The 14,036-nt window shown below is 37.1% G+C and overlaps 1 protein-coding gene across 1 annotated transcript in view; it reads right to left on the reverse strand.

The window, feature by feature from the left end:
• Positions 1-882: 882 nt before the first annotated feature.
• FAM174A (family with sequence similarity 174 member A) overlaps positions 883-14,036 on the reverse strand; it is a 53,849-nt gene continuing 40,695 nt past the window's right edge. Inside the window, exon 3 of the mRNA XM_052776196.1 lies at positions 883-1,325. Coding sequence (XP_052632156.1) covers positions 1,289-1,325 — 37 coding nt within the window. The 3' untranslated portion in view covers positions 883-1,288. The remainder of the gene's footprint in view (positions 1,326-14,036) is intronic.

The following is a 14,036-nucleotide window of genomic DNA, read 5'->3' on the forward strand; positions in this document are numbered from 1 at the left end:
TTAGGCTCCTATTGTATTTTGTGTGTATATCTTCAAGATGTGCCAGAAATGCCCTCAGATATTGAAAAAACAGCCAGACTAATTTTTAAAAATTTGTGCCATTCAAAGTGTAGAAGCCAACTGGCTTTTGTTGTTTGGTTTGGGTTTGGTTTTTTTGGGGGGGGGATGTACAATAATTTGTCATTTTAATGTATTTTTTAAATAATAATAAAACCTTTTCTTTTGGACCTGTGCAGGTACTGGACCCTAACCTCTTACATACCATTGCTTTTGATCTGAGGAGTGTAAAGGTTACTGAAATCAATTATATTTTAATGAAAGCCCATCATTGCATGAAGAATTGCTGTAATATCCTCTGTACTAATATGTTTCTTCACAACCTTTATGAAAGGTTACAAATAAAACACTGATAATTATTTAAATGTTTTCTGTTTTTTTTTTATATTTAATGAAGTAATTTATTCTTTATTTTCCTTGTTGTATAGAAAAAATGGAAAACCCTGTTTCAGACGGAAAATTGTTTTAACTGTTTCAGTTCAAACACCAAAACTGAAGCTCTTTATTTGAAACAAATTTAAAAACCAAAACCAAATTGAAACAATATTTTAGCAACTGCAGTATCAGTATATGTGAAGGATGATACACCTGATAATTTATATTATAATAGTTTTCATGCTTACCTAACACAAATGAAGCACATCATTATATTTAAACATATATTCTTATTCTAATGCAGTAAATATGGGTGCAGGTGTAGAATTACTGGACTAACACCTGATAGGTAAAGTCTTTGAAAGTTTAGCCCGTAATTAGAAACATATACATATTATATTCCCAGGAAAAAGTAAGCACCTCATTCTTTTCAACACAATGATTTTAATCTTTTTTGTATTTCAATAACTATTCCATTATTTTATTTCTTACTAGATGGTAAAGAAATCTATTTTGACCTGAACTAAAGCTTATGGATCATGAAAACTGGAGTTTCTTGTTATATTTGCTCCTGGCCGTTAACAAGACATTTAAGGATGTGCTTTAAGCACAGGCATAACTGTGTTAAACAGCTCTGTAAAGCTGAGCAGTTATAATAGATCTCAAAGCATGCTAAGATTTCTTCATGCTTTTACAATGAAAAGAGATGATCTTGCAACAAAATCTGAGTTCCAAGTTTCTTGCTATTTCCCGCAAATGGTCTCCTTCCAGCAAATGGTCTCCTTCCCATTCACAGTGAAACTATCATTTCTGGGACAGCCTAACCTTGAGAAAAGAAGACCAAAGTTGCTTCTGCTCAGGTATGCCATCTCAGACACTGGTAACTACTGGATCTGTAGAGAAAGAAGGTAGAAACAGGCAAGTACACGGAAAATTTTCTTTGGCCCTGAAAAGCAAAATTCAGAAAGTTCCTCAGTTGGAAATTCTGCTGTGGCTTTTCTGTTCCCACGGTTAACCCATATCAATGGACTTCTGCTTCCCAAATTTGTTACGTCCATATGTTTTTCAGGCACAACGTCCTGTGGCAAAATGCGTGGCAATCAATTTTAATTTTATGCTGCTAGAAAATGACTTCCTTTGAAGTCTGATATCTTAATTTAGGGGGGTTATGGTAAGTGGTGAACAACTGTTGTCTGTAAATTTCCATTATATTTATGACTTTATAGACATTGATTGGAGGGTATGTTTCTGTAAGAAACTCTGAAGAATGACTACTTTATTCTGGGTATAATGATAAATAATATTGCATCCTGTCTATTTTTTAAAAATTTTCCAAAAAGTAGATTCCAAACAAATTTTGTTTGAAAACAATCAAAGGAGCTCTGGGAACCAACAACTCTGCTAGTCTCCCAGGACTTCTGATCTTCAGGTTGTATGGCAGAGAGTTGGGAATTTTTAAGTTCCCGCTTCAGACAAATGTGTATCTTTGATTTTGCCACCCTATGCCATCGATCTGATGATGCAGTCACAGCTTAAGCTCCTTCACAAATCCCAGGAAAATGATTAAATTTTAAAATTAAATAATCTAAGTTCCTATAGGAGCAGCTATACAAACCTGAGTACTCAATATACACCTGGATATTCTGCATATAAAATGGATAAAAGACTGTTCAAAACCACTTTCTCTTACTGGGCGGTAAAACAATGACATGGTAGAGAGGCACATGGAGAAAAAATCTTGAGCCATGATGTGCTCCAATACTATGCAGCTATCTTAAAGAGCATCTGATCTTCCAAAGACACGGCTGCATGAAAGACAATGAGTGAAACTGGACTGAGACCATAGAGCAGAAAAAGTGTCAGAGGAAGGCAGGTTGAACCACTGTGGAAGACCTCACCTCTGATTCTCTTTAGAATTCCTACAAGAATTGGGTGCATTTCTTCTATAAAGCTATGAAATCTGACATTGCAGGCTCATCAAGAGATGGCTATGTTTATATCTAAAAAATGTAACCAAAAATAGAACCAAAGCTGAGTTCCCATGGAGTTTTAGAACTATCATAAACAGAGTCCAACAACTGCAAAAATATCCTAAAAAAGAAAAAACCCCATCACTTAGACATGACCCATATCTCTCACTTTCTCAAACAAACAGCTTCAGCACTTCCAGCTTCTTATTCATATGAAAGCCTTTGTGGGCATCTAAAAGATACATATATTTGAGAGGTTTGGGGTTTTTTTACAATGTGGAAATTGTAACCTGTCTAAAAGAAAAAACACATATTAAATGTTCTGCAGGCAGGAGGATAGACTAGAATTTCATCTAGAAATTTCCCAGTGTTTGACAGTTTACAAAGACTTTCTTGAAACAGGTGCACACTTCAGTGCAGTGTTAGTTGAGAGTAGTATTTCAGTTGTAGTTTTGTTCCAATACTATTATGGTCTTCTAGAGAAATTCATGAGAGATTAGTAAGATGTTCATCTCTGATAAGTCCTGGTTGTATCAAATATGTAGTATTTCTTAGTGGCCAGATGAGAAATCCAACGCTTAGTCTTTGCCTCTCATGGTTTCAGCTTGTGAGAAGGGCTTTGTTGAAATCCGAATGAGCTGCTTCTGTTCAGTTTTGACAGGCAGTTCTTTAACTAATTCCTTCTTGAAAAGTTGATGTGGTCCAGTCCCTACCAGATTTTTTTCTGTCCATAAGGCATGAAGCTAGATCAAACAGAATACAACTTTTTCTTCATGTATCACTTTTTTCATTGTTCAGAAAGAAAACGGTTTCTGTCTCGTAGTTTCATATGTGTGACATTTATCCTGGGTAAATGGGGATTTTATTGGAATAAAAATTTTTTAGGAAACCACCACAGTCAAATGCTTCAAGAAGTCAGCAGTTTAGGATTTTAATAAGTACCTAATCTAAGCTTATTTTTATTTTCATAAAAGTAATGTTGAGTGCTTTGCAATATATCTGTTCAAGGTAATGCTCAGGGTCTAATACCTGGAATAATCCTCTTGATTAACTTGGCAGAACTTTCTTCCTATTAGCATTAATATTTTGCTGTTAGTAGCTTTATTTCTCTGAATAATTGCTCCTTTTAATTGCCCAGATACTTACAGAAAAGATGGCTTTAGAGCAGAATAAACATGTTTAGTCTTGCACAGCTGGAGGTCTCCAGTTTACAAACTGTTTAAGGCTTGGATAAACAGCAGCAGAACCAGATAGCCACATAAATATTTGGAATATTATACAACTATCCTTATCACTACTGCTATCCTTACTTGGTGTTACTTAATAAATACACTGGAATCACTTCTGTGTACATCCAGACTGTATGCTTAACTATTTGTAATCAAGCCCTTAATACATTCAATGTATATTTCCCATATTTCCTCAATATAACCTTTTTCTAAGGCTGATATCTTAAAGTACTTTATATTCTCAGTATCCCCATGGCTTTAAGTGACAAAAAGTTAAGAGTGTCCATTCTATGCTGAAACATTTGTTACCTGTATGGAAGAGTATAAAAAATTACACTTGCAGAAATGCAGAAATGTTGGTATTTATTACATTAGTTTCAACTTGAACATGTCTTCTGTAAAGCATTTAAAACAACTGGATACTTATAATGTTACTGATATTCATAGGCATCATGAAATTTGTATTCTAAAATGTTGTCACAGGAAGGTCATGCATGACACAGTGCTGTCTTTTCATATTTTCAGTAAGTTCTTTTTTATATGAGTAAATGATGCTTCCTAAGACATCTATAAAATAACCAGTAATACTTTAACTAAAATGAAATGGCCAGCTTAATATTTTGAACTCTTTGATATAGTAGCATAAACCATAAAACTAAACAAAACACACAAAATCAATCAAGAGTCGATGGGAAAGAGCATGTAACATGTCTCAGTAATGTCTTGTAGATATGGAATAACTGAGGGTTTAGACAGGTTTTTGGGCTGCCTTTGAGTATATCAAATGGCTAGGAGAGGATGGCAACAGACCCTAACAGTTTATTTTAGAAACTTCAATTTCTCTGTGTAACCTTGCTCTTAGCAGGAGAAAATTGCATAATTCAAATTGTGCTCTAATTCTCTTAGGAAACAACCTTTTTCTGTCATCCTATTACTTCACTATATTGATTATATCAATAACAATTTATAGAGATTACACTGTGCACCAGCAAACAGCATATGTCCTTTGCTAACTTATTACATCCATTAAAAATAGACATTTTTTGCTTTATAATCAGAAGTCTAAGTAAGAAAATATTGTGTTAATTGTTCATAAACTAAAATGTCAATGCTATAAAAAATAATTAAACATTTAATGCAAAATAATTGTAAAACCCATCTAATTATGCCACTCTCCATTTAAATTCCCTGTGCTGGCTTTCTCTTGGCTTTTTGGTCAAGTTCATATTCCTTGTTTCCACCTAGAAACAGCCTATTATCCAAATAGACAGGAAACTCAACCTGTGTTATGATTTGCATTTATCAAAGCTATTCTGCTTCTGATTTTGGCATTTACTAAAGAACTCATGTTTATGCAAAAAAATTCTGACCAACTCCACCCATTCTGCTTCTGTGACTGCCTATTTTTCTCTGTTTTGCAGTAATGGATAGATTTTATCAACTTCTTTTTATTGTTTTTAGCAAAGAAAAAACAAAACAAAACAAACCTCTTTCCCCAAAATTCCTAGAGAAAATATAAACACAATATACCAAATATTTTTCATAGCAGTTGTGAAGAACAGACTTAACTGTATTTTTACTTAAAGAATGTCTGCCTAGCCATATTAGCTTCATTTTCTTCGGTCACTTGTACAGTGGCTGTGCTGTAACTTAATGGAATGTAATTTAGTTTCCTATTTAAACTCCAGTTCAGGACACATCCATTTAATCCATGCAAACTGAACTTTGGAGTGGCCTTCTGTCATACAAAGCTAGACAAATGTGATGTAGGCTTCGTTTGACAACTTAAATTGAGCTACACTTTATTTATACTTCCTTGCAGTAAAACTTAAATATTGTCAAAACTAAAAATCACTTAGACTGTATTAGACAACATAAAAGTTATATAGGGTAGATATGTATGCAGAGCAAGTGAAGTGAAAATCATTGGCTGGTAAATGTCCATGACTAATTAGATTTATGCAACTATAAACCTAGCGGTAGTTATCCAGCAAATTATTAAAGGAAAACATTTGAAGACTATCTTACAGAAAAAAAACAAGTTGCTTTCTGTTTATTCACATTCATTACATGGCAGTAGAAACAGTGTATGTCCTAGAAGTTCAGCCTTGGTTTTTGGTTTTGGCGGGTTTTTTTTTAGTAACGCATTAATAAAATAAGGCAGGCAAACACAATGAACACATTAATGTCAGTACAGTCTCAATTAGCAGAAGAAGAACCGACACATTGAATAGCTGTAAAACAAGTTGGGAAGTAAAGAGGTAAAAAAAGATGTGTTTTTAGATGTAAGCACTGCTGTGGTGGCTTTATCATACTTCCGCATCTGCACCCATGGTGCCTTATGCTATGAGTCTCTGGAAAATAAGCTACACTGAGCTTTAGGATCAAAGGGCCATAGCATCACAGGACAGATAATTCAGGCTGGAAGAGGCCTCAGGACATCTCTAGCCCAGGCCCTGACTACAGTAGGGTCAGCTCTGAGGGCAATGTTGGATGAGAGGAGTAATGACAAATCCTTTCTTCCTCCAAGCAGGGCCAATTTCTCTCAAACTGTGCTCTGTGAGGATGTAAGCTCATGGCAGCAAGCTTTTGATAGCCAGTGTTTGGAGGTAATATCCAAAGAGTAGCAGGTGTTGGCTCCTACACACTACCCATTGCCTTATTGAGATGGTATTAGGACTTTCAACGGTACTTAGTCTATGCTGTAAATTAAGCAGTGCCAGGTAGTATTCAAGTACTAAAACTTAACAAGCTATTCTGTCACAATGTTAAAATGATCACAGGCAGTTTTAGGGGACCAGAAACTGTCTTTTAGAAAATTCTCAGACCCAGTTTAGGAGTTAGGACTCAAACCTGATTCCAATAGACAGCTTGCTATGCTGTTTAGGAGGTAAAATATGTTTAGGTTTAAGGATGCAGGCTGTGCAGTGCTTGAGTGCCAGAAAGCAGCCCAAGTTGTGTTCATCAGCCATGTTTGCAAAGGAAAATTAGTCTCCTGAGTCACCACCATGAATCTGAAAAATCAAGGTGTAAGCGAAGCCTTGTATCTTTATCAGGACTTGGTTTTCCCCTTTTGTCCTTTAATGGATCTGCTAGATCTGACTACTTTTTCTTCCCTTGTCCATTCTGCTTTATGTTGGATAAGCTGGTCCCCATGAAAATGAAGATGAAAATCATTATCATTTTCCAGTAATCTACTATAAATGTTTAACAAGAATTGTTTAACTAGAATTTCTTCTATTACCAATTCATTCAACACTGATTTTTTTCACATAATCATATACACAGATGGTGAAATAGGAGATAGTTAAAGCATTTTAAAAAACAGTCATCACCCACTGTAGTAGAGAGACTGCATTCTGTTAATAATAATAATGTTACAATGTTCTGAATGTTCAAACCATTAACCATTGGTTAAATGGTCCCAGACAGACTAAATGGATTTAATACAGCTAAAGGTAATATATATCTAGAGCACAAATAAAAGACTATATAACTAGGGTGAGAGATTTCTTTGGAAACCAGTGGATCATCAGAGGTAATGGACTCAACATGAGCTCTCTGTAATAAGAAAATGGAGAAACATGCTTTTGCCTGTGTGAACAGACTTCTGCTAGGACATTGTTTCCACTTCTGGCATCTACATTTCCAGATGAAGTAGAAACACCAAAAAGAGTTCAAAAAAAGAACTGCAAAAATAATACAAGAATTGGGGAAAAAAAAGTAGGGTATTAAAGTTCAGTCTACTCAGTTTCTGTAAAAAAGGGTTTAGAAGTAACTTGGTGAGTATGTCAGACATGGAAAAGACCATTGATTCTTGGAGCTTTTTAGTCTTTCAGAGAAAGTCATAGTAAGACGAAGTGGTTGGAAAGTGAAATTAGGCAAAATGAACTAGGAAATCAGCTGCCATTTCCTAGAAGTGCCAGCTAGCACTGGAAAAATGCATCAGGAGAGTGACAGAACCTCTATCACTTACTGCTTCAGAAAAAAATGAAGTATCTACATAAAAAGCTAGAACCACAGGAAAAAAGCATGACTGAAAAGGAAAAGGGAAGAAAATCAAGTCCAGCCATAAAATAAACATTAGATGCTGGGTATGGTCTCTAGTCTGAGTGTTGGGATTTGAAGGCAGCCACTCTGAGACTTGATTCCTTTGGTTGCAGTGATCTCCATTTCCTGTTGTACCATCACAGCTGAATCACTTCAAAGTAATAACCCATGTTCTGTGTATGATGTTCCACTTCCTATCTTGGCTTCTTGGGGAGGGGGAAGCTACTGAAGTAGCTAGTTAGCACAGTCCCCTGGGAATCTGCTTTTGAGGGCTTAGGAGTCCATGAGTGCTGGTCAGTTTTTAAGAACCACCTTTTAAAAGCACAGAAGCAGGCAATTCCATTGTCTCAAAAGTCAGGCAAGTGGGGCAGGAGACCAACTTGGCTGAACAGGGAACTCCTTTTGGAACTCAGGCAGAAAAAGAAATTGTGCAATCTCTGGAAGACAGGTCAGGCTTCACAGGAAGATTACAGAGCCCTGGTTTACATATGCAGGGGGAAGGCTTGAAAGGCCAAACTTGACCTAGAGTTGAAACTGGCTAGTGTTGTGTCAGACAACAAGAGCTTTTTTAAGTACTGTAATAGCAAAAGGAGGTCTAAATAAAACATTGGACCAATATTTGTTGAAGACGGTCACCTGACAAATAGGGATGAAGATAAAGAGGAGGCATTCAATGCTTTTTTTTGCCTCAGTCTTCAACAATTCTGATAGTCCTTGGGCTGCCTGGTCCTGAGTTGGAGGACCAGGACTGCAGGAACAATGACTTTCCATTTGTGGTCACAGAAATTGCAATGGATCAGTTGCATCAGTTGAATGTTCATAAGTCCATGGGGCCTGGTGGGATTCATCCCAGAATACTGAAGGAGCTAGCAGATGTTATAGCAGGACCCCGCTCAATCATCTAACAAAGGTCTTGGGAGTCTGGGGAGGTTCCCACTGACTGGAAGATAGCCAACATTATTCCAATTTACAAGGAGGACTTGAGGGAAGACCCAAGAAACTACAGACCTGTTAGTCTAACCTCAGTACCTGGAAAAATTATGGGAAACATCATACTGGGTGCTGCTGAAAGGCATTTAAAGGCCAATGCAATCTCAGGCACAGTCAACGTGGGTTGACAAAGGGAAAGTCCTGTTTAGCTAATCTAGTATTCTTCTAGGATAAGGTCACCCACTAGTGGATGAAGGGAAGGTGGTGGATGTTGGTTTTCTGGATTTTCGTAAGGCTTTTGATACTGTCCCTCACAGCATCCTTCTGCATGAGTTGTCCAACTGTGAGATGAGCAGGTACATGGTGTGCTGGGTGATGAACTGGCTGAAGGGCAGAATTTAAAAGGTTGTAGTGAATGGGGCTACATCTGGAAGGCAGCCAGCCACCAGCAGTGCTCCTCAGGGCTCAGTTCTAGGGCCGGTTCTGTTCAATATTTTTATCAATGATCTGGAGGCAGGAGTTGAAAGCACCATTAGTAAGTTTGCTGATGATACTAAACCGGGACGTGCAGGTGGCCATCTCGAGCGACAGGAGGCCTTGCAGAGGGATCAAGACAGATTGGAGCATTGGGCAATGATTAATGGGATGAAATTTAACAAGTCTGAATGCTGGATTGTGCACCTGTGATGGAGTAACGCTGGGCACAAGTATAAATTGGGAGAGGAGTGGCTGGAGAGTAGCCCTGCAGAAAGGGATCTGGGGGTGCTGGTTGATGGTAAGCTCAATATGAGTCAGCAGTGTGCCCTGGCAGCCCAGAGGGGCAAACCTCTGCATTGTGGGGTGCATCAAACACAGCATAACCAGCCGGTCAAAAGAGGTGATTATCCCACTTTATTTAGAGTTGGTGCAGCCCCACCTTGAATATGAATACTGTGTGCAGTTCTGGGCACCACAATTTAAAAACAATGTTCAGGTACTTGAATGCGTCCAGAGGAGGACAACCAAGCTGGTGGCAGGGCTGGAAGGCATGTCCTGTGAGGAGCAGCTGAGGACTTCCGGTTTGTCTAGTTTGGAGAAAAGGAGGCTGAGGGGCAACCCCATTGCTCTCTACAGCTTCCTGAGGAGGGGAAGTGGAGAGGGAGGTGCTGAGCTCTTCTCCTGGGATCCAGTGACAGGATGCCTGGGAATGGCTCAAAGCTGCACCAGAGGAGGTTCAAACTTGGCATTAGGAAGCATTTCTTTACCGAGAGGGTGGTCAAACACTGGAACAGACTTCCTACAAAGGTGGTCAATGCCCCAAGCTTGTCAGTGTTTAAGAGGCATTTGGACAATGTCCTTAATAACATGTTTTAACTTTTGGTCAGCCCTGAATTGGTCAGGTGTTGGACTAGATGGTCATTGTAGGTCCCTTCCAACTGAAATATTCTATTCTAGTCTATTTTAGACCCTTATGCAATGCTGCTAATACTATGTACTACTGTACCCCCAATATGTGTTATGTTCTTGGCTAAATTTTATTGCTAATACTTCAGAAATAAATGATCCTTCTGCCATACTAGATTGCCTAAAGTCTTTTATCACATTCATAAAATTACTTTGAATAAAAGTCTTTACTTTCTGAGGAACAATCACTGAGTTCTTGTTAGGTACAGTGCTTTCCAAAAAGTCTGATATGTTTTTTCAGAACACAGCAGAGAACAGTGAATTATTAAAATGTCTAAAATTTGTTTCTCCTTCTTAAGAACTTTCTTTATTGAATATTAATTACATTGGAGCTATGGATCTAAAAAAAAAAAAAAAAGAAAAGAAAAGAAAAATATCACATTTACAAAAAGTTATAATTCGAAAAAATTTTGGAGCTGGAAACCTGTTGAGATTTTTATCATGCACCAAACCTAAAATGCTGGGACTAGGTAGTCTAACAATTTCACAAGAATGAAACTTTCTTCAAGTATCTGCATACCTGCTGTGTTCACAGCAGTCAATATGGTTGCTGCGTACAGTGTTTTTCCAATTTCTGCAGGAGAATCTTTATACATCATGACAGCTTGGGCAGTTTTATAGGAATGTGAACTGCTAGTTTGGCTAAAGGAAAAAAACAATTCCATATTCAATGGAACTAATACATTCTGGTTTCCACTGCATCACTCCTGCACACATTGTATTCAGTTTAATAAGTTAAGTTTGTAGTTTTCTCTGGGGTCTCTCTTCTCTATTTGACTACCTCTTTTTTTCTCTCTCTCTTTTTTTTGTTAGTGTATAGGAAGATAATCTCTCTCTGTGTTATATCTAGATGAAATGGGCCAGTGTCTTTCACTATTATGAGGGGCTAGCAGAAAGACTTTTGTACTCATGCAGATAATGTGCTCATGAAGCTTGTTTCCTTAGAAAGCCGGGCTAAAAGCAGTAACTTACCTACAATAGCATTTACTTTGCAATGCAGTGTAATCAAACTGAGAGCCAAAGAAAAACAGAGATGTTATTTTTGCACAGTTTATAATGTTTCATTCTACTGGGAATGATTTTTTGCATTAAGAAATTGCACAACAGACATTATTCAGCTTTACAGTAATTGTTATTAAAATGAAAGATGACAGAAAAAGGTGCAATTTACACACAATTAAGAACACTTAGGAATATCTAATCTAATATCTATCAAGCATAAAAACAATCTGTAAAGTTCATTCAGTGGCACAAAATGTTTGCAGGGTGTATGTGTATTTATTCATTTTTATGTATTGTATTATTTCCAAAACATATTTTGGAATACTATATTTCTTGGTAATGTAGATCTGAAGGCATAATACTCTCCACCATGATGAGACATCAGTACTTCAGATTTTTGTTACATCCCTTATTTTGAATGTTACCCAACAGAAGCTCACACTCATAAACCAAAATCCAGTTTCAAGTGTTTGATGAAGTTTAAAATATATAAAATAACAATAAAAATAAATGAAATATTCTTCAAAGGAGGCAAGAATGGCTATTATCTGCAAGGCTAAAATTTATGGAGGGTTTTGTCCTTTTCTTTCCTCAAATGTTTCTTATTCTGTCCTGCTGAATCTTTCTCATATTAAATAAGCTCTGACAGGAACAGATAATAAGAGTGTGAATTTGGCAGTTTATAGACATTTTTCAAGTTTTATTAATTGCCAAACAAATAGACAAACCTTTTACTGAGTTCGGAGCACAGGAGCAACATGTCTCCTGAATAATACTACAGAAATAGTGCCAGAAGGACACTGGGCAGGATAGGAGAGAGCTCTTTGTGATCTACTATATATGAAATGAAGTGCCAGTATGTTTGCTTGAAGAGGAATAGGAAACATTACAAACGTAGTGGAAATTATAGCTCACTGAAATATGTATGTTGCTCATGTAATCTTAATTCCTGTTGCATATTCACACAGAAAGCTACTAAATTAAGCCATAGAGTGTGTGTATGTGTGTGTGTGTGTGTGTAATACAACTAAGAAGGGGAAAAGGGGGAATGGTTATGTCTGGCTAAGTTAATTATCTGGAAGACTATGAATTTCTACATGCCCTCTCACTTACTCTCTTATATGAGGTTTCTTTTCTCATTAAATCGCAATTGAGAATGTGGACTTTTGATAAATACTACAGTTCTTACCTCGAACTGCTCACAAAACTGCCCTTTTCCAAGAAACACAATCTAAGAAAGGTTTGTTCCATTGTTAAAAACAGCTACAGACAAAAAAGAATGCTGGGACACTCAGGGTTTTTATTAACACAGTAATATTTATCATACATGTCCAATTTTGAACATGCGCTCACATACAGAAGCATCTTCAGCCTTACTAATGTAACTAGCCACACTGGTGAAGAGCAAAGGCTCTTGGACTAATGTTTGTTCTCTGATATATAGCAGGTTATTAAACATGCACAGCGAAGTAACTGAAGTATGACATGCAGCTCCATTAGATGTGTGTAATAAATAGAAGACATTATAAAAGGAGATTTACAGAATCTATTACTGTTCCATGCTGGAGAGAAATATAAAATGAAGTCCTAAAGGAGATATATGATAAGCCATGGAATACTATGCAGCACTTGTTCCCTAGGGGTCCAGTTTAAGGCAGGCCAAGCAGAGGACAACGAAGAGCAGATATAAAAAGTGCTTAAACCTTGGGGAAGCATGAAAGGCCATTGTATGGATAGATAGTTTATAATCTGAGCAGCTGCTTTACAAAATCAAGAAGGAAAAAGAAAGAACGGGAAAATAATAAAAAATTAAAGACACATTATTTTGTTTATCATGAAAAATTCAGTAAAAGGGGTATTGCTTAGTGAAGCAAAGGTAATTCAGCAAAACCATGTAATTTATCTTTGCCAAACTGGTTGCAGCAATTGACAAAAATCTGTCCACTTGTCTTACACTGTAAGCTTGATGCAGGCATTGCCAATAAGTCCTTGCCATCGCTTTTGACATCACAAGTATCTGCCTTTGGAAATGACAGACCTGGTGATCAAAGTGTAAATGCAACGCACTGCATAAAGAGTTCACAATCAGCATCTCACCTATGCAGTCAGCAATGTCCATTTCTGAGAATAAAAAGACTTCAGAAGGTGAAGAAGTTGTACAGGTGTCTGAGCACATTAATCAGAAAGAAAATAAAAGCTGAAGAAAATGTCCAAAGGGCAAATATTCCTGTTTGTTTCAATCAGATGTTTCAGATTTATGAAGAGCACTGACAATAATTGAAACTCTTGTGAGGTAAAAGTATATCATGAATAACATGAGTGTTTCATGTCTAACCTCCATCCCAAAGCACTTGATCATATTTTACAGATTTTGGATCTGACCCTATGAGCTGTGCTGCAGACTCAGTTTTTTTTTTTACTGGTGTTCCACACAAGCACAAAAATCTGCCTGCAAATTCATAGGTAGAACTGACCTGGTGAAATTGGGCTGCTACACAGATGTGTACTTATTTTCTCATGCAAAAGAATATGAAACCCTCGCCTGACATCTTCTTCTGAGGTTAACTCTGCTGGCTGGAAATGTTCCCATTCCAAGGTGTTCACCACAGTTCTAGCTGGTTGTCACTGTCCCCTCATTTCTTCCTGAAGAGCAGTCAGGTAAACACTTCCACTCCTGTCTGGGGTAGTACGTATGTATGTACATACGTACGTACATGCGTACTAACTACCCTCCTACTATCCCCCCCACTTAATTATAAAACAAACACAACTACTTTATATGAAGTGACTAACTACTCTGTGTCAAAGGGAAGTAAGAAACAGGTGAGCAGAAATAATCACATCTCTTTGCAAACTGAGTATTTGCCCATCCCTTCTATAAATACAGTCTGCTAAAGGTTTGAACAGGTCTTCAGGTATCTGAACTATTCCAAAGTAAGTTTACAGCACAGATTTTCCTCTTGGTTGAGAAGCTGGTATC

This window comes from Harpia harpyja, chromosome Z (genome assembly GCF_026419915.1).
Source record: "Harpia harpyja isolate bHarHar1 chromosome Z, bHarHar1 primary haplotype, whole genome shotgun sequence".
Taxonomy (NCBI): Eukaryota; Metazoa; Chordata; class Aves; order Accipitriformes; family Accipitridae; genus Harpia; species Harpia harpyja.